Below are 19,694 nucleotides of genomic sequence, written 5' to 3'. Positions count from 1 at the left end.
TCTCTCTCTCTCTCTCTCTCTCTCTCTCTCTCTCTCTCTCTCTCTCTCTCTCTCTCTCTCTCTCCAAAATCATATCCAAAAAGTATTTTGGCTACATTGTACAGCCATTTTTGTGCCTTTTGTTGGTGTTGGATGGATGGGGACAGAGTGGACTTTAATTTCTTTATTTGGATAGAATTTAAGTAAGTCATATTAGATCAGTGTCTAACACAAACTATGAGACCGGTATACTTTTGGCCAACCTTTACCAAAAATAACCTTATTTTGATCGATTTTACACCCGTTGTTACTCTAAAAATACATGATGAAAAGACGTTTTGGGGGCTTTAAAACAAGTCTGGGGGAGTATGCCCAGACCCCCCTAAAAGAGGCTTAGCCCCCCTATCCATGAATCCCTAGTGACGTCCCTGGCTCCAGCTCTCCCTAAAATGGATGCTCTCATAGACAGCTGATTGAAATCAGTATTTTATACTGAACAAAAGATCATAATTCGTCTTCTCAAACATCACACACACACACATACAGACACTCAATGACTCGTCCGTCCTCTTTGCGCACACGTGGGTGGAAGGAGAACAAGAGGATGAATGAAAAAAGAGAGAGAGAAAACAGAGAACCAACCCCTAACCCTTTCCTCCTGTCTGGTAGAGGAGAGGACAGCAAGTATTTTTGTTCTTTCTTCCTCCTCTGCTCTGCGCTGGGTTGGCTGTGGCGATGCGGCTGCCTCTGTGTGCCCCCTTGCCCCCTCTCTCTCTGTGCTGCTGTTGTATGGACGCAGCCAGCTGGTTGCAGTTTGTCCAGAGTGGGTGGGTGAGACTAGTTTCCTGTGCTCCTCAGGGCTCCACAACATCCACCACTACCAGCAGCAGCAGCACCTCCACAGCCCAACACTCCAACCAGGGGCCACAGCAGGAGCCGCAGGGGCCATATTTGATAGCAAACAAGGGGCTGCTTCCTCCTCCTATTCCGCCTCCTCTCCTCTTCTCCTCCCACCTCCTCTTCCACCGCCCCAACCATCCTCCCTCCGTCCACCCACTGCCCCCCTGCAGCCCTCCGATGCCAGGCCTCTGATGGCCCCTGGGTTACGGCCTGGGGGACCCCTCTCAGCGCTCCACTCACACTCAGTGGAGCTGGCTATGGATGAAGAAGAGGCCCTAAAGGGCCCTGAGCCCTGCTCACCCCCACCAGAGGTAAGCAGAAACATCCATGTATACCCCGGGTGGAAGTTGGCCCTTCAGGCACTGATCTAGGATCAGCTCATCCTCACTAGATTATAACCTTAACAATGAGGAGGAGGAATGTAAACATGACCTGAGATCAGTGCCCAGGGACAACTTGATCCTTGTCCTTCTGGTTATACCCTGGGGGTAGGCGTGGGGTTGGTGGGGGTTGTATACCCCTGGGGGTCATATCTCAAGCCTTCCCCCAACCCCTCTACTACTGTGTGTGGTTGTTCACTCTAGTCTAGCTCACTGTCTGTGGAATCTGTTGTACTTCCTGTTTTAGTTACCTGTGTTTACTACTGGTGATATCTGTCTGCCCAACCTTCTTCTTCCTGTCCATGTGTCTATGTTTTTGTCATTCATGTGTTCCTTTCTCATTTCCTTTTTCAACTTTAGTTTTTTTTTTCATGATTTAACTCCATTTAATGAACTATCTTAACATAAGCACATACAGTACATCTCCAACCCAGATTGCATACACCTAGCTCAGAGTTGATGGTAAGTAGGGAGTAATATTAGTAGATGTGATATCAGTTTTCTACTTAAACACTGTATGTGGTCCTATAGATCAGTGGTTTCAACCGGTGTGCTGCAAAACCTTTTTTAACACTTTTTTAACACTCACTTCGGCTATAAACGTGACCTGTGGAAAGCACATGGTATTTTGACTTGAGAACAGTTTGAACATTGAACACATGGTCACATCTGTATCATTGTTTCAAGTCCTCTGCTCTCATTTGAGTGGCATGCATCACGAGAAAAGTAATTTGCATCATTTGACCTGCGGGAACCATTAGCACAGGAAGGTCTGATTAGGCTCTACTGTACCACAGCCTCTGCTATAGAAACACATGGACCGTGGCTCTACTGTACCACAGCCTCTGCTATAGAAACACATGGACCGTGGCTCTACTGTACCACAGCCTCTGCTATAGAAACACATGGACCGTGGCTCTACTGTACCACAGCCTCTGCTATAGAAACACATGGACCGTGGCTTTGTGTCAGTGGTTGCACCTTTACTCTGCAGAAACCCCTCATCTCTAGCCCAAACCATTCAAAAGTAAAGACCCATTTTACCGGAACAAAAAATTGATATTTCTAGAGGATTTGCGGGACTCTCTTAAAGGGGTACAGAAATGAATCATCATGAGTAAGGAATTATGAAAATAGTTGAAATAAACCCTATTTAAACTATAAAACCGTTTGTCAAAGAAAATAGATGATTTGCAGTATGTGATAAGATGGAGGTCATTAGCAGTAAATAAATGAATAGAAACATTTGAGGTGTTCCCCAGGGTTTTGTATCCCATTAAGGTGTGTCACAGTTCAACAAAGGTTGGGAACCACTGCTATAGATGGTTTAGATAACAGAACGCTTTTAGGACTGAATACAATCAATATCTCTTGACAATAAGAAGGTCGCATTCTGCCACTGTGTGTGTGTGTGTGTGTGTGTGTGTGTGTGTGTGTGTGTGTGTGTGTGTGTGTGTGTGTGTGTGTGTGTGTGTGTGTGTGTGTGTGTGTGTGTGTGTGTGTGTGTGTGTGTGTGTGTGTGTGTGCGGCATTTGGTTTCAGTGGACCTCCCTCCCTACAAGCCTCCGTATCTCTGTGGACAAGCCATCTGTTTGCCCAGTGCATGTTGTCTGTTCTTTAGGAAGGAGGGAGGGATGGAGAGTGGATGTGGAGGAGGGGTAGGCTTTAGTTTGGGGATGAACACACACACCCATGGGGAGTGGTCATTGAACAAACAAAAGTGCATCTCTAACCTCCTTTCCAGAGAGACAAATAAATATTGAATACCTTATCTCCCTCAACCCCCTTTCTCCCTCTCTCTCTTTCCTCTCTTACTCTCTCTCTCTTTCCCCCTCCACCTGTTATGTTACGATTAAAGGACTGAAGGGTGATTATGTTACAATGCCACACTGACCACAGTCTATAGCCCTTAGATCGGCAGGACCTCACCCAAACATTGACATATTTTCAATCTCTGTTTGTAATATTGTTTTGGTTTATTTGAGGTGTTATTTATTTATTTGCTTTCTGACTTTTTCTCTCTTTAACAGTTTGTCTTCTTTTTGTGTCTTTTGTTTTGTCAAGATGTGTGAATTTTGTGTGTTTGTGTGTCTCTCTCTCACTTTCTGTGTGAGTGTGTTCACAGCTTGCCTTGCCTGCATGCCTAAAGAATATTCTTCCATACATTTTAGAGCCAGAGTGTGTTTGTGTTAACTGTGTATACTGTGTTTTTAGGTGGATACGCAGCATGAAAAGGATTCTAATCAGGGATACAACAAAGGTATGTATGGTGCCTGACCGGTTCATTTTAGATAGCATATACATTCTGAAAGTCAGACCTCTCTTTATTTTTGACCATTGTCTCTGTATAGCTAGGAATTAATGTTTTGATACAGTATGAGTGGCAATGGTTCTCACATTATTATACCTTTCTCTCCCACACTCTTTCTATTTCCATGCTTTCTTCCCCCCTATCTCCTTCTCCTCCTCCCCTCTCTCTTAGTTCTGGAGCATGGCCCGTCTCCCATGGAGGGGGATCAGATGGCTGATGAGAGGCATGGTGTGTCCAGGGTGGAGGTGTTGGAAGGTGGGGGGAGAGGGGCCCTGTTGGGGCCTGCTTGGCCCCAGGAGCTGGCCTGCTCCCTGTGCAAACGGCTGTTCAGCAGCCTGGAGCAGCTCAAGAAGCACGAGTACCGCCACACTCTGTCCCTCATGGCCCTCTCCCTGGACTGGCCTGACCCGCAAGGCCCCCAAGCCAACCACCACCACAACCACACTCCTGCATTCTCTCAGGGACCCATTCACTCCCAGTCTCTCTATCGCCTCCCGGTGGGTGAGCCTTTCCCAGCACGGTACCTCTGCTCCCAGTGTCCAGCCACCTTCACACTCAAGTCCAACGCAGACCGACATGAGAAGACCATCCACTTCAAGAGGAAGCTGATGCAGTGCACCTACTGTCTGAAACAGTTCAGAGACCGTACTGATCTACACAGACACCTGTCTTCTGTACACTCCAGAGAAAGAGGGCACTCGTGCCCAGCCTGTGCCAAGGCGTTCAGTACCCAGAAGAACCTGGCCACACATGTCAAGGTGTGCTACCAGGTGGGGGTGGGGGTAGGGTCGTGGAGAAGGGTAGGCATGGAGGTGGGGCAGGGTGGGGTTGCCGAGCAACTGTGGGGCTTGCATCATGAGATGAAGGTAGACGCCCATAGCAACCATAATATTCATCATCACCATGTGAATGTGGTCGATTGAGCTCGGGAGCATACAAAGATATAGAGAGTAAACACACACACACACACACACACACACACACACACACACACACACACACACACACACACACACACACACACACACACACACACACACACACACACACACACTATACAACTATACATTCCATTTAATGACCTGTGGTGTCACTTCCTCCCTAAACCCATATCTCCCGTCACATTGGCTGAGTGTCGATCTCTGCGGGCCCCATATGGGTTATATGTAAGAGCACTGGTACATTTTATACAGCCTGTGCAAAATGTGTAAGTATTTGTACATTTATAAGATTAAAGACTGATATTTTATAAAAGGTTTGGTTTTTACATATGGGCCTATATTTTTAAAAAGCATAATTAATATGCAAAGTTAACAATTACAATGTACTGTAACTGCTCAACTGAGTTCCAGCTTTGTTTTAATATATATAGAAATATGTGTGTCCATGTTTGTCTGTCTGTTTGTCATTCTGTAACTTGTTTATGGAGTTGAAATAGGGGTGCTCATTTCATTGATGATATTGTGCTGTTGTTGGAAATAGGATCAGGTCTAGGATCAGCTTACAGTACCTTTCTTAAATCCTCATTGTAACCATTAGGGGGTGAAACACAAAACTGACTTTATTGGAGTGTCTATGGGGAACTTTGTTCTTCTACTTGTGCTTGTGGTGTTTGTTCTATCCCCCAGCCCCCTGTCTCCCTCTGTGTCGCCAGTCAGGGCTCAACCTAGGCCCTCTTCTCCATATTAGGCAGGGAGATCTGTATCTCCAGTTCTTTACTTCTCACTAAAACTGTTCATAAACTGACTATGAGCCGCCACAAATCAGCACCACCTGCAGGTAATCCTATTTCCGACACATTCACTGTCAGTGTTCATACTGCACACTCTGATCAGAGGTTGGCTTGTCTAGTCTGAAACAACGGCCCTTAGGGGGTAATGTTCACCCAAATCGTCTTCCACTAAAGTACACCTAAATGGATTTGGCACAATGACTCGTTTCCTCTCCTTCATCTGCTCTGGTGTGAACTCACTGGACTGGTGAAAGCAGGTTTCTGTGAAGGCGTTTTCATTTTCCTACATTGGGCCTGTGTTGGCCTGTGTTGTTTTCAGATCCATGCTGATGCAGGAGCACCAAGCAACTTAAAACAAAAAATACACTCTGTTGGGATGTTGGGGTGGGGTTAGGGTCATTCCAAATCCCCTTCTCTGCGCTGCGCCCAAACCTCCTTAGCCCTCTATAAGCCCAGCTGAAGGAGAATAGTAATTGGCTCTTCTCAGCTCCAGCCCTTATTGACCTAAGACTCTTCAGATAAAGAGGAAGTGGGCGGAGGAGGGGCATGACCTCTCTGACCTGAAAAGAATGGAGAGAGAGAGACTATACGGGAAATGGAGACAGAAGAGTAGAGGTTGGATGGTGTGGTCAGAGAGGGGCAGAATGTCCATTGTAACACAGCTTGTGGTTGATGTACAGGGAGTAATGTTTGTGAATGACAGGGTGGGACTGAAAACTAGGCCAAACCTATCACTTACTGTATCTTAAATGGAATTCCTTACAGACGGTTTGTCTTCCTCCTGCTTCCTATGATTTGAAAACAAGGGGCATGAGTTTTGAATGTATAATTTGGATGTTGGATTGATGCTATTTGAGTAACTGAATTTTAGAACCACAAAGCTCTCTCTCTCTCTCGCTCTTTCTCTCTCTCTCTGTCTCCTCCCTCTCTCTCTGTCTCTCTCTCTCTCTCTCTCTCTCACTCTCTGTCTGTCTCTCACTGTCTCTCTAGCTCTCTCTCTGTCTCTGTCTCTCTGTTGGTCCTGTTTGAGTGGTTTGGCTAAAATGCTGTCTCGCAATAAATGTTAATCTCTGAGAGCGAGGACTCCTAAAACCCAGCTAACAACAAACGTTCCCACAACATTAGAGAACATTCCTTTAAGAGTCTCATTAGGACATCAACGTCACTCAAAACATACCCAGAATATGGTAACCATGTTCTCAGAATTTAAGGTATTAATGTTCTAGACACGTTTCATGGGAACGTTGCAAGAACATTCATGTGTCCAGTTTTCTGAGGGTTAGGAGAACATTTCATCAATGTCACACCAAACATACACAGAATATGATTACCATGTTCTCAGAATATAAGATATTTATGTTCTAGACACGTTTCATGGGAACGTTCTGTCGTGGTCCCCTGGAGGTTTTAGTCTAGTTCCCAGGTTATTTCAGGGATGTCCCTAAAGATGTGTTTCTTTACACACCACCCCTTGTTTCTGTTGCAGAGCCTGTCAAGGCCCTGATTGGTGAACCACTGTTCCATTCACAGCTCTTTGTCTGTTGGCAATGTTAGGGACACACGCAATGCTTTTAAAGATCAGAATACCGTGAACCTAAAGGTTGTGAGTTTAGATCCCAGGTGGAGACATGTTGAATAGTAATTACTTTATACATTAAAATGCACAATGTAATCATGTACACTACCGTTTAAAAGTTTGGGGTCACTTAGAAATGTCCTTATTTTTTAACGAAAAGCAATTTTTTTGCCCATTAAAATAACATCAAATTGATCAGAAATACAGTGTAGACATTGTTAATGTTGTGAATGACTACTGTAGCTGGAAACGGCTGATTATTTATGGAATATCTACATAGGTGTACAGAGGCCCATTATCAGCAACCATCACTCCTGTGTTCCAATGGCACGTTGTGTTAGCTAATTCTTGTTTATCATTTTAAAAGGCTAATTGATCATTAGAAAACCCTTTTGCAATTATGTTAGCACAGCTGACAACTGTTGTTCTGATAAAGAAGCAATAAAACTGACCTTTTTTAAACTAGTTGAGTATCTGGAGCATGTGTGGGTTCGATTACAGGCTCAAAATGGCCAGAAACAAAGAACTTTCTTCTGAAACTCTTCAGTTTTTAATTTTTAATTTTAACTAGGCAAGTCAGTTAAGAACAAATTCTTATTTTCAATGACGGCCTAGGAACAGTGGGTTAACTGCCTTGTTGTCACGTCCTGACCAGCAGAGGGAGTAGTGGTGTAGTATTTTGGTCAGGACGTGGCAGAAGAAGTCTGTATGTGTTGTCTAGTATGTCTGTTTCTGTGTTAGTCTTGTGACTCCTGATCAGGAACAGCTGGGGATCGTTGTTCCTGATTGGGAGTCATATATTTAGGAGTATGTTTGTCACTTGGGTTTGTGGGTGGTTGTGCTAACACTGCTAGTCCTTTTGTTTGTAGTAAGCCTGTTGTGAGTTTCGTGGTTATTGTTTTCCTGTGTATACTTTGCTTTAATTCATTATTCTTTACATTAAAAGATGACTATCCACATTCCGCCTGCAGTTTGGGCCATTCAACACGGCTTTAACAAGTATGACAGAACCACCCACCACAACAAGACCAAGCAGCGGAAAAAGGAGCAGGACGCTGAATATATGGACTATTGAGGAAATAGACTTCGACATGGACACTCATGAGAAATGGACTTGGGACCAGATTCTGGCCGGAGAGGGCCCGTGGAGAAAGGCTGGTGAGGACCGGGAACGCTACTGGGGTACACGACTGGCGAGGAAGCCGGAGAGGCACCCCCAAGATTTTTTTTTTGGGGGGGGCACACGGGTAGTTTGGCTAGGCCAAGGAAGAGCCATAAGCCAGCTACCCGTGATTATGTGGATGAGCGTATGGAGTGGAGGGCGCCGTGTTTTGCTGAGGTGTGCACTATCTCACCCATACGCATGCACAGTCCAGTGCGTGCCATTCCAGCCCCTCGCAGATGTCGCACTAGAGTGGGCATCCAGCCTGGTAGGAGGATGCCTGCGCAGCGCATCTGGTCGCCGGTACACCTCCTAGGACCAGGCTACCCTACTCCCGCTCTATGCACGGCAACCATCAGGACCCTGAACAGCCCAGTTCGCCCTGTACGAGCACCGCGCTCATGCAGGGCTGCTAGTTCCATCCAGCCAGGACGGGTTGTGCAGGCGGTGCGGTCAAGGCCACCTGTGCGCCTCCATGGCCCAGTCGTTTCCGGTTCCCACCTCTCGTGCTATCCCGGAAGTGAGTACCTCCAGTATGGCACGACCAGTACCAGCAACCCGGACCAAGCTTCCCATGAGTCGGCCTAGTCCTATTCAGCCTGTTCCCGCTCCTCGCACTAGCCCTAGGGTGCGTGTCTTCAGCCTGGTACCACCTCTACCAGCCCCACGCACCAGGCTTCCAGTGCGTCGGCCCAGCCTCGAGCCCAGCACCAGTGTGCCGTCCAGAGTATCCGGCACCAGTGTGCCGTCCAGAGTATCCGGCACCAGTGTGCCGTCCAGAGTATCCGGCAACAGTGTCTAGTCCGGAACTGAGGGAGACTGCCTGCGACCCCGGAACCAGAGGGGGTCTGCCTGCGACCCCGGAACCAGAGGGGGTCTGCCTGCGACCCGGATTCGAGGGAGTCTGCATATGACCCGGAACTGAAGGAGTCTACCTACGACTCAGAACTGAATGTGACTAACTGTGTTGTAAATGAGTCTGCCTACAGCGTGGAAATGGGGGAACCTGCCCACGAGCCACAACAAATGGAGTCTGTCTACGACCCGGACCCCAATGAGTCTGCCTACAACCTGGAGGGCAGGAGGCCGGAACCAGAGCCTCCTCCAGGATAGGTGGGTTGGGGAGGGAGGGTGTAGCACAGTGCCGTCGTTGACGGCAGCCACCCTCCCTTCCCTCCCTTTTTTGTTTAGGGGTATTATTTTTTGTTGTGGTATTGGGGATTTTTGTGTTTTCTTTTAAGGTGCATTCCGGGGTCTGCACCTTTAGGGGGGGTACTGTCACGTCCTGACCAGCAGAGGGAATAGTGGTGTAGAATTTTGGTCAGGACGTGGCAGAAGAAGTCTGTATGTGTTGTCTAGTATGTCTGTTTCTGTGTTAGTCTTGTGACTCCTGATCAGGAACAGCTGGGGATCGTTGTTCCTGATTGGAGTCATATATTTAGGAGTATGTTTGTCACTTGGGTTTGTGGGTGGTTGTGCTAACACTGCTAGTCCTTTTGTTTGTAGTAAGCCTGTTAGCCTGTCGTGAGTTTCGTGTTTATTGTTTTCCTGTGTATACTTTGCTTTAATTTATTATTCTTTACATTAAAAGATGAGTAGCCACATTCCGCCTGCAGTTTGGTCCATTCAACACGGCATCAACAAGTATGACACTTGTTCAGGGGCAGAACGACAGATTTTTACCTTGTCAGCTCGGGGATTCAATCTTGCAACCTTTCGGTTACTAGTCCAACGCTCTAACCACTAGGCTACCTGCCGCCCCAGGTCTGTTCTTGTTCTGAGAAATGAAGGCTATTCCATGTGAGAAATTGCCAAGGACTGAAGATCTCGTACAGTGCTTTGTACTACTCCCTTCACAGAACAGCGTAATCAGTCTCTAACCAGAATAGAAAGAGGAGTGGGAGGCCCCGGTGCACAACTGAGCAAGAGGACAAGTACACTAGAGTGTCTAGTTTGAGAAACAGACACCTCACAAGTCCTCAACTGGCAGCTTCATTAAATAGTACCCGCAAAACACCAGTCTCAACAGTGAAGAGGCGACTCCAGGATAGAATTTCAGGACAATGACTGAATGTCCTGTGTTTTAAACCTGTGTATTGCAACGTTTTAATGAAACGGGTCTAGAACATTCATATCTTATATTCTGAGAACATGGCAACCATGTTCTGTGTATGTTTGGTGTAAAATGTATGGAATATTCTCCTAATCCTCAGGAAACTGGACACATGAATGTTCTTTCAACGTCCCATGAAACGTGTCTAGAGCATTAATATTGGATATTCTGAGAACACGGTGACCATGTTCTGGGTAGGTTAGTTTTGTTTGACATTAAGGGAATGCTCACCTAACTCTTAACGCCAAACATGCTAAATAGGGTCTCGATAGGTTTTTGCTAACATACATAAAATGTTCCCCTAACTAACATAAAACTAGACACTCAAACATCAGGGGAACATTACGGGAAACATTACAAAAAAGTTCTCTCTTCCTAGAATTGTTAGCTGGGAATAGCCCTCTTTCCACTTCCTCATTCTGATCATTCTGAGGGAGAAAGTGTATTTTTCTGGCTGTTTGACGTGACTGTAGTACAGTAGCATGTAGTGTCCTAATTTCATGGAAGGGCATCAACCAATTAGCCAATCAACCAACCACTCATTCAATCAAATTTGGATTCACACTGGACCTTTTACAAATGCATCTGACCAAAAAAGCAAGCCTTGTGTCAACCCCCAAAGGGCAATGACAATATAAAGCTGTGTTTGTCAGTCCTGGTCAATGTCTGCCTGTACTCATACTGTGAATATTACTCAAAGGGAAGAGCAGAGGCCCCATTCATGGAACTTTAGGGGCATCAACCATTATGATTCTGGTCAAGAGCAGTGCACTCTATGGTGTCATTTGAGATATGCCCTGTATATCATTTTGGTGTTTTCCACACAAACAGATATGAGAATGGAGCAAATGGAACTTGCCGTCTTGTTTAAGAAACTCATCACTGAGCTGGCTTAGAAAAAAACGGTCAAATGTCAACCACTAAAAACACTGGGTCCCTTTTTACCGGGAGAATGACTCTGGCCTATAGTCAAAACAGGGAAGCAGGCTAGGCTCCTCTCATGTGAATCCAGACTGATTACGAACCAGATGGTATTAGCCCTTTTTATAACGAGAAAATGAGGCTGATTTCAGTTGCACTGTTGTTATTTTGTTTTGTAAAGACAGGGTATTTTAGACTGTATTTTTTAAATCTTTTCATTCCCAAATATCATATATCAATATGTATTTTTCTGAAGTTTGATGCCATTTCCTGGTAGTTTGTATTCTGTCATCAATAAACTGTGAAGGAATACACGTTTGGACGTTGGGTCTGATAATGTTTGCGTTGTGTTTGAGTCCTGTAGTTATGTAGAAATATACAGTACACACAAACTGTATAAAATCATGCGTTTAACACACATACATTTTCCTTTCCTAAATTGTCTTACCAGGTAAGTAATATGTGTCTGCATACTGTGTGAGTATGTAAAAGGCATACTTTTGGTTGTAAATATAGACTATGCTCCATAGACTTTGAGTTACGGCCATGTTTCCCAACCAAGTTATGTCTAACAGTTGAAGGTTGGATGAGGCGGTCATGTTTTCCATTCTGACTCCCTGAGCCTTCCTAATGTCAGGTAACACCCCCACTGGGTTGTAGATAAAATGTGTCCACTATGTTCTTGTCTTACTTGGGGTTTGCTCCTCAACCAATCTATTAACCCACTGGGTTGTAGATAAAATGTGTCCACTACGTTCTTATCTTACTTGGGGTTTGCTCCTCACCCAATCTATTAACCCACTGGGCACACACTGCTTGAACCAACATTGTTTCCAGGTAATTTCAGAGAAATCACGTGGAACCACTGTGGAATAGACATTGAATTGACGTCTGTCCCCAGTGGGACGCTTTTTGCCCTAACACATTTAGTCAATGTCCGGGTAAGACGCCTGTGTGCACACAGACATAAACACAATATATCTGCTGGAGCATCTACTTAGCCTTTAGACTTTGAATTAATGGGCTTAGCGGAGGCTGTAGAATAGGGCTCTCCAACACTGTTTCTGGAGAGCTATGCCGTCCTGTAGGTTTCGCTCCAACCCTGTTTCTGGAGAGCTATGCCGTCCTGTAGGTTTCGCTCCAACCCTGTTTCTGGAGAGCTATGCCGTCCTGTAGGTTTCGCTCCAACCCTGTTTCTGGAGAGCTATGCCGTCCTGTAGCTTTCGCTCCAACCCTAATCTAGCGCACCTGATTGTAATAATTAGCTGGTCGATAAAATGAAGGTCAGTTACAGCTGGGATTGGGGAGAAAACATAAAGGAGGGTAGCACCCCAGGAACAGAGTTGGAGAGCCCTGCTGTAGAAGCTGAAAATCAACAGGATGGTATTACTTATTATGTACTGTCCCCCTTTTACCTGACTTCACCGCTGTAAGTATCTAGTAAGTTCTCAAACTCACGTGTGTTGGTCTGTACAGGACCTGATTCCTCCTGTGGGTTACCTGTTATATGTAATGTGTAGATATAGAGCTATCATAGCCCCCAAGCCCTGCTGTAATCTCTCTCTATCATCGCTCAACCCCTTTTACCTTTGTATGTATGTAGTTTGTCATTATTCTGTTCCTGACCTCACGTGTGTGTTGATCTTAACCCAATTCAACCTGAGTTGATCTATTATGTAATGTGGAGATGTAGCTCTATTGTAGGTCTTTATCCAAGCCTTACTGTATTGTTCTCTCTCTCCTCTCTCTCTCTCTCTCTCTCTCTCTCGTCTCTCCTCTCTCTCTCCCTCTGTCTCTCTCTCTCTCCTCTCTTCCTCACTCTCTCCTCTCTCTGTCTCTTCTCTCTCCTCTCTCTGTCTCTCTCTCTCTTCTCAATCCTCTCTCTCCTCTCTCTCTCTCTCTCTCTCAGATGTCTTTTTTGTTTGATCCAATAGACTAGTCACTGCCATTTAGGTTGGCATCAGAGTTGTAATACACTCTAATGTTAAATATAGGTTGGCAGTGTCTTTTAAACCTGTGTCTTTGATCAATTGAATCTCACTTAAATTGCACTTGTGGTATTTTTTTAACCTGATGTAGAAATTTTTAAACTTTTGAATGAACTTTAAACAAACTGTGGTTTAACTCACGTAGACTAGATGCAAACTAATCCCCCTCTCTTTCTCTCTCTCTCTACAGTGAATGACTTCACAGTGATCCGTAAGAAGTTTAAGTGCCCCTACTGTAGTTTCTCTGCCATGCACCAGTGCATCCTGAAGAGGCACATGCGCTCCCACACTGGCGAGAGGCCCTACCCCTGTGAGATCTGTGGCAAGAAGTTCACCAGGAGGGAGCACATGAAGAGACACACACTGGTGAGAGTAGTGCAGTAGCAGACAGTCACCACCGGGGTACAGCAGTGAGCTGAGTCACTCACTGGCCATGCTGTTCCCTTAAAAAAACCGCCTTTAGGCACAGGTCTAGTACCAGTTCAGCTTCTCTTAATCCTAACTTTAAGTATATGGGGGGAAAACTGCTAAATGTACCTTTGAGTTAAAAGTAATTATATTTCACAATGAAAGTACTGGATAAGTTAAATTAAATCTAAAAGTAACATTTTAGCCCTGCTCCTTATTTTTTCCTGCTCCCTTGCTTCTCTACTGCACACACACACACGCACACACGCACGCACGCACACGCACGCACACAATCTGGAGAGGCCAAAGAAATGAGCTGTGGTTAGAGCCAGGTGAAAGCCAGAGCAGAGCAGCATATAGTACCACTCAGCTGCTGTGCTCAGGGGAGAGGAGTTCAGAGAGCAGAGAAACATCCACTATGACTACAGGCCAGCCCAGCGGGAGTCAGGAAGAGATTGGAGGAGGGGAGGGTTAAGGACTATTACTGGCCCAGGCTTTGAGCTCCCATGGTTTTGCTATGCCAGAGGATAGCATATAGAGAGGCTTCGGCCAACATCTGTGCTGGATGCCATGTTTCTGGGTTCTTGGCTGTTTCTGCATTTAACAATGCTACCTCACTGTTTGACAAGACAACAATTTCATTTGAGCAGAAACAGGCTGACTCATGTTATTTCCTTTGAGCATTCCAGTCTGTCCAACTCAGTTGGTAAGCTTGGTTTAGACTTCTGCATTCTTAAGGCAAGAAGTGTGTGTGAAAGTTGTGTGTGTTAATGCTGTGTGTCTCTCCTACAGGTCCACAGTAAGGATAGTAGTGTGTGTGTGTTAATGCTGTGTGTCTCTCCTACAGGTCCACAGTAAGGATAGTAGTGTGTGTGTTAATGCTGTGTGTCTCTCCTACAGGTCCACAGTAAGGATAGTAGTGTGTGTGTGTTAATGCTGTGTGTCTCTCCTACAGGTCCACAGTAAGGATAGTAGTGTGTGTGTTAATGCTGTGTGTCTCTCCTACAGCTCCACAGTAAGGATAGTAGTGTGTGTGTTAATGCTGTGTGTCTCTCCTACAGGTCCACAGTAAGGATAGAAGTGTGTGTGTTAATGCTGTGTCTCTCCTACAGGTCCACAGTAAGGATAGTAGTGTGTGTGTTAATGCTGTGTGTCTCTCCTACAGGTCCACAGTAAGGATAGTAGTGTGTGTGTTAATGCTGTGTGTCTCTCCTACAGGTCCACAGTAAGGATAGTAGTGTGTGTGTTAATGCTGTGTGTCTCTCCTACAGGTCCACAGTAAGGATAGTAGTGTGTGTGTTAATGCTGTGTGTCTCTCCTACAGGTCCACAGTAAGGATAGTAGTGTGTGTGTTAATGCTGTGTGTCTCTCCTACAGGTCCACAGTAAGGATAGTAGTGTGTGTGTTAATGCTGTGTCTCTCCTACAGGTCCACAGTAAGGATAGTAGTGTATGTGTTAATGCTGTGTGTCTCTCCTACAGGTCCACAGTAAGGATAGTAGTGTGTGTGTGTGTTAATGCTGTGTGTCTCTCCTACAGGTCCACAGTAAGGATAAGAAGTATGTGTGTAAGATCTGCAGCCGGGTCTTCATGTCGGCAGCCAGTGTCGGAATCAAACACGGCTCCCGTCGCCATGGCGTCTGCGCTGACTGTTCCGGGCGGGGCATGGCCGCGTTATTGGACCACAACGGGGAAGTGGGCGGAGACCTCTCCCCAGAGGACGAGCTGTATCCCGGCGACCACCGTTTCCCTGATGACCAGACAGAGTGCGACGGTGACGGAGAGGAAGAGATGATGACGGAAGGGGATGGAGAGATAATAGGAGAGGTGGATGACAAGGGAAGGAAGTGGAAGGATGACTCAGGGATGATGACTCAGGGAGACGGGGCGATGGACAATGACAAGGAGGAGAGCAATGACTCTGTGCCAGAGCGAGTGCAGCACAACGGGAGCGAGAAGGATTTCGGTTGGATCTCTTAGGATCCCATGGGATCATTTAGGATCTATTGTGGATCTGTTGAAATGTCTCAGGCAGAGACAGCTCTCTTTACCCATGTTCATGGGCAGGCCTTCCTCTGAGTGGGGTATGCGGGCGATACATGACAATGATCTAAATTGACAGGTGCCACACACACAAGCTGAGCCCTGTGCTGATGATTGCCATGGAGAGCGATTGAGAGAAGAAAGAGTCCCTTTCTGCTCACCACCTTTCTTTCCTCTTTAGGTTTGTTTTTTTCTTGTTTCTGATGAGGACCAGACCAGAGTCTGTCCATTGGTTTAGTTGTTCACCTATGTCACACTGGGACCAATGAGGACTTATTAAACGGTCTTGGGTGATGTTGGACTGTGGCCATTTGTGGTCTCAGTCGCCATTGACATGACGGATTGTTAACGGTTTGGAAAAATGCCAAGGTGGTGTCTTGTTGCCATGCAGTCCTATTTGGGGACAGTCTATACATTTTTGGGACAATCTTTTATCTATTGCAAAGATGCACGCGTCGGTCATCGGTCGGCACATTGTCTCCTGCAGAGTGAAACTGCCACAGACTTGCACTTTAACGTCGAATAGAATCCTGTCAATGCCCACAACCCGTGGTTTACATTTTCAATCTGATTTGAACTACACAACTTGGTGACCGCACCTACCTTTAAGGATATATTGTATGTCCTCATGACTGTTATATATGGATATTAGTATGCTTGTGCTGTAGTTTGCTGATTATATAGCCTTTCAGTGGGTTCTTTCTCCTCCACTTAAGTTATCATGTGTTTTTGTTGAGCTGTGGTGAGAATTATGAAAGGTTGAGCAAATGTACATACAAACAAGCCACAGGAATTATAGTAGATTGAGGGAGAGTTGAAGATTGAGAGAGAGAGAAAGGGAGTGTTAGAGACGGGAGGAGAGAGTGAACACTATGCAGGAACATAACCGATCAATCCAGATGTAAGTGTTCTTAATTCTCTACTTTCAGAGAGAGGATATCAAATCAAGGTTTTTTGGTCGCATACACAGTTTGATAGATGTTATAGCGGTGCAGCGAAATGCTTATGTTACTAGCTCCTAACAATGCAGTATATAGATCTCTATTTCAGATATTTACTCCCAGAATGAGAGAGGTTGTCTTGTCTGAGCAAGGTGAAGAAATGCTTATTTGTGTACCATTTCCCTATACGACGAGTGGGCCGATAGAGGGGTGAGAGAGACAGACTACATACACAATGATGACGGGTCAAAACTCATGCCAAAACAATCACACTGTAAAACTATTCTACATGGCTTACACTGTCTCTCTTTCTCCTTCTCACCCATTCTGTCCTTCCATCTCATGTTGTATCTCTGTGCAGACTCTTTAAAACCTTTGTTTAGTTATCATTTGTATATTTCACCATCAATACAGAATTTGCACACTTTTACATCATAGTGGACCTTAAATGATGGTTCATCTTTCTTTTTGGTGAGGACATTTATTTCAGTTTGTATTTGTAAAGAAAAGGTCAGGCTTCTGCTTGAGTCCATCCAGAGAGTGGCCTGTTCTGTTGAGTGCTTTTATGACGCTTTCTTTTGTTTGAAAAGGTTATTTATTAAAATACATGTTTTTGTAGTGGAATTATTATACTATAAAGGCATTCCCTCCACTCTGTCTAATGCCTTCTGTGGGCACGGTGTGTGGATGTGTGTGTGCACGCATGTGAGATGTGTATTGATTTTCTTCAGATTATTTCCTGTTATTTGACCATTTTGAGTCTTATTATGATGATCAGAAGTATGATTATTGTTGTTATGATTATTAAGTGCTGGATGCTAAGCTTTATTGTGCATTTCTTTTTGATATTTTATATCTTGTATAAGGAAAGCTTTTATATTTGGTCTTGTTGTGGACAGCAAGCCATAAGGCTTTTCTGATTAGTTATATCGTGCCAGTTCTCTGCTTTTCTGTTGTATTTGGTTTTTACAGAGAAAGACAAATTAGAGGAACTTGTTGTAAATTAGATATGGATCAGAACTTACTGTGTGTATGGTATGGCACATGCTTCTATATTACTAACATAAACTAATTCATTAACATTATACCAAAAACAATCTAATACATTGTATCAAGTGCTTTTGTTTCAACTGTGCGTGTGCAGGTGCAAATATTTTCAATTTATTGTGGTGTAATAATTTTGTTTGGATGTAGTTATTTAGTTTATTTGTTAATATTTTTCAGTTTGTATACATATGGTATATGAAGAGCCTTGTGACCTGCTGGACATTGCATCTATAACCCTTTTTCTTTATTGTCCTTGTTGCCCTGGTTTCCAAAGGTGTGTTCTACTGTATATCCTAAACATAAACCCAATTCCAAATCTATCCCTGGCCCCAAACCCTATATACTTTTTGTAGGTCTGAAATGATCGGACTGGTGTAAATATTCTATATTTCAACTTGGCCTATCAAAGGGCAAGGTCCTTCCAGACCTACAAGACATGTTTTGGAGTGCCTGGATGCTACAAGGGAAAAGAACAGAGTGAGCCACAATGTTGGCTCTGGGAATTGTAGTTGGTTTGCCGGAGGTGGTTGCAAACATATCATCTGCCACACTTCAATTTCCATCTGTCCCAATGCTAAACACTGTATCCAACGAACACCCCTCTGCTGTATGTTTGATTTCACTGATTGGAAATGCCTTCTCCATGTGTGGTGACTAGCTTTATTTAAGTTGCATTATTTTAATTTTACCCATCCATTACCAATCTCTAGTCTGTTGAAGTTTTCAGAAAGAAAACAAATGACGTTGGGTGGATATGTTCAATGTTAATGGTTGAATATAATGGGAAGAAGTGCAGTGTATTTGGAAGAAGTGCAGTGTATTTGGAAGAAGTGCAGTGTATTTGGAAGAAGTGCAGTGTATTTGGAAGAAGTGCAGTATCTGTGATATTTCTCTGTCATCCACCCAGTGCTTTTCCAGTCCAGACTCCTGTGAACACAGATATTTTTTACCCGCTTTAGTTCTCTTCTCATCATCACCTGCCTGCCTGTGTCTTCTTCTTCCTTGTCTTGGGTTGTAATTCAGGAAATATTTGCCATCCAATCCCCTCAACAATGTGCCTCGATTTGTTTTACCGGTGTGTGCGTAGGTGTGCCTGCATGGGTGTGTGTGTTTCAAGAGAAACGGAAATCATATATTTTATCTCAATCACAGAGGTGCAAAAATGCAGCTATATGTTTCTGACTGTGTTTATTAATCCTTTGTGCCCTGGTTTTATGGTCTTAACTGCACGTCTTTGTTCATTTGTCATACCAAAGTCTCTAACATCCGCACGCACACAACTGGTTCATTTCACACCATGAACAACTGGAAGTGTTTGCTTTTCAGAAGATGAATATGGCAATTCCTTTCTTAGATGTGTACAAAATTGAAATCCTGATTTAGCCTGTATAGCTTGATTCATATGTGCAAATCACAAAGCCATAGACATGGTTATATGTAGAGTATACTATATTTCAAAATTCTTACTTTTTATTTTAGACTGTTCTTTACTAAGAGTGATGTGTTCATATATATATAAATTGATATTACCATTATATATTATTTATTTTCTCTCACGTTTCGCAAAGTGTCTTTCATTTGTAAAGTGAGATGCTTGAAACTTTACGGTTCTTTGTTGGGAATATTGTTCAATATGATACTGACTTTATATTGATTATCATAAACCTGTGTTTGTAATGAAGATGTGTTGAATAATCAAAACTTGGTTCTGTTTGGGAGGATTAAAGTGGGAAGATTTTCTGTATAGTACTGATCCCTTGAGCGTTTTTATAGCCAAACATGAACTTCCCTACCGTCCTGTTGTGAGGGCTAGCCTAAAGGGCTAACCCAGGCCTCTTTCTAACTTCATGTTTAGTGGAATTAGCTTGACTATTATTTGCAAAACAAATCAGTCTCAATAAATTTGGAAATTGCTGCTGAAAATAAGTTGTGTGTTGTACATTTTGTGTTCTTGTCAAACTCCACTGTATGATTTCTACCTCAGTGCTGTAATACACCCGTTCTTCACGAGGGAAAAGTAGGCTTTACAACAATGAAGGCTGATCTTGGGTTAGTTTCACATTTTCCCCACTGATGGCCAAGGTTAGAATTAGGGGAGGGAAGCTGATCCTAGATCTGTACCTAGCAGAAACGACACACACACCAAGGGGGAAATGTGGTGTAGATACTGGGGGGACGAACATTAGATGGGGGG

General features: G+C 44.3%; 1 protein-coding gene across 2 annotated transcripts in view; it reads left to right on the top strand.

The window, feature by feature from the left end:
• The window catches only part of zbtb46 (zinc finger and BTB domain containing 46), a 126,365-nt gene extending 106,939 nt beyond the window's left edge, over positions 1–19,426 (top strand). Inside the window, exons 5-7 of one of the 2 annotated variants that reach the window (XM_014191964.3) lie at positions 838–1,190; positions 3,474–3,519; positions 3,742–11,388. In XM_014191964.3, coding sequence (XP_014047439.1) covers positions 838–1,190; positions 3,474–3,519; positions 3,742–4,493 — 1,151 coding nt within the window. In that variant the 3' untranslated portion in view covers positions 4,494–11,388. Of the gene's footprint in view, positions 1–837; positions 1,191–3,473; positions 3,520–3,741; positions 11,389–13,252; positions 13,429–15,008 lie in introns of those variants that run through there. The other variant, XM_045714900.2, reaches the window with a different exon arrangement.
• Positions 19,427–19,694: the final 268 nt, after the last annotated feature.

Source organism: Salmo salar, chromosome 03 (genome assembly GCF_965601325.2).
Source record: "Salmo salar chromosome 03, fSalSal1, whole genome shotgun sequence".
Taxonomy (NCBI): Eukaryota; Metazoa; Chordata; class Actinopteri; order Salmoniformes; family Salmonidae; genus Salmo; species Salmo salar.
The sequence above is the reverse complement of the archived record's forward strand: the minus strand, read 5'-3'. Positions and strand labels throughout refer to the sequence as shown.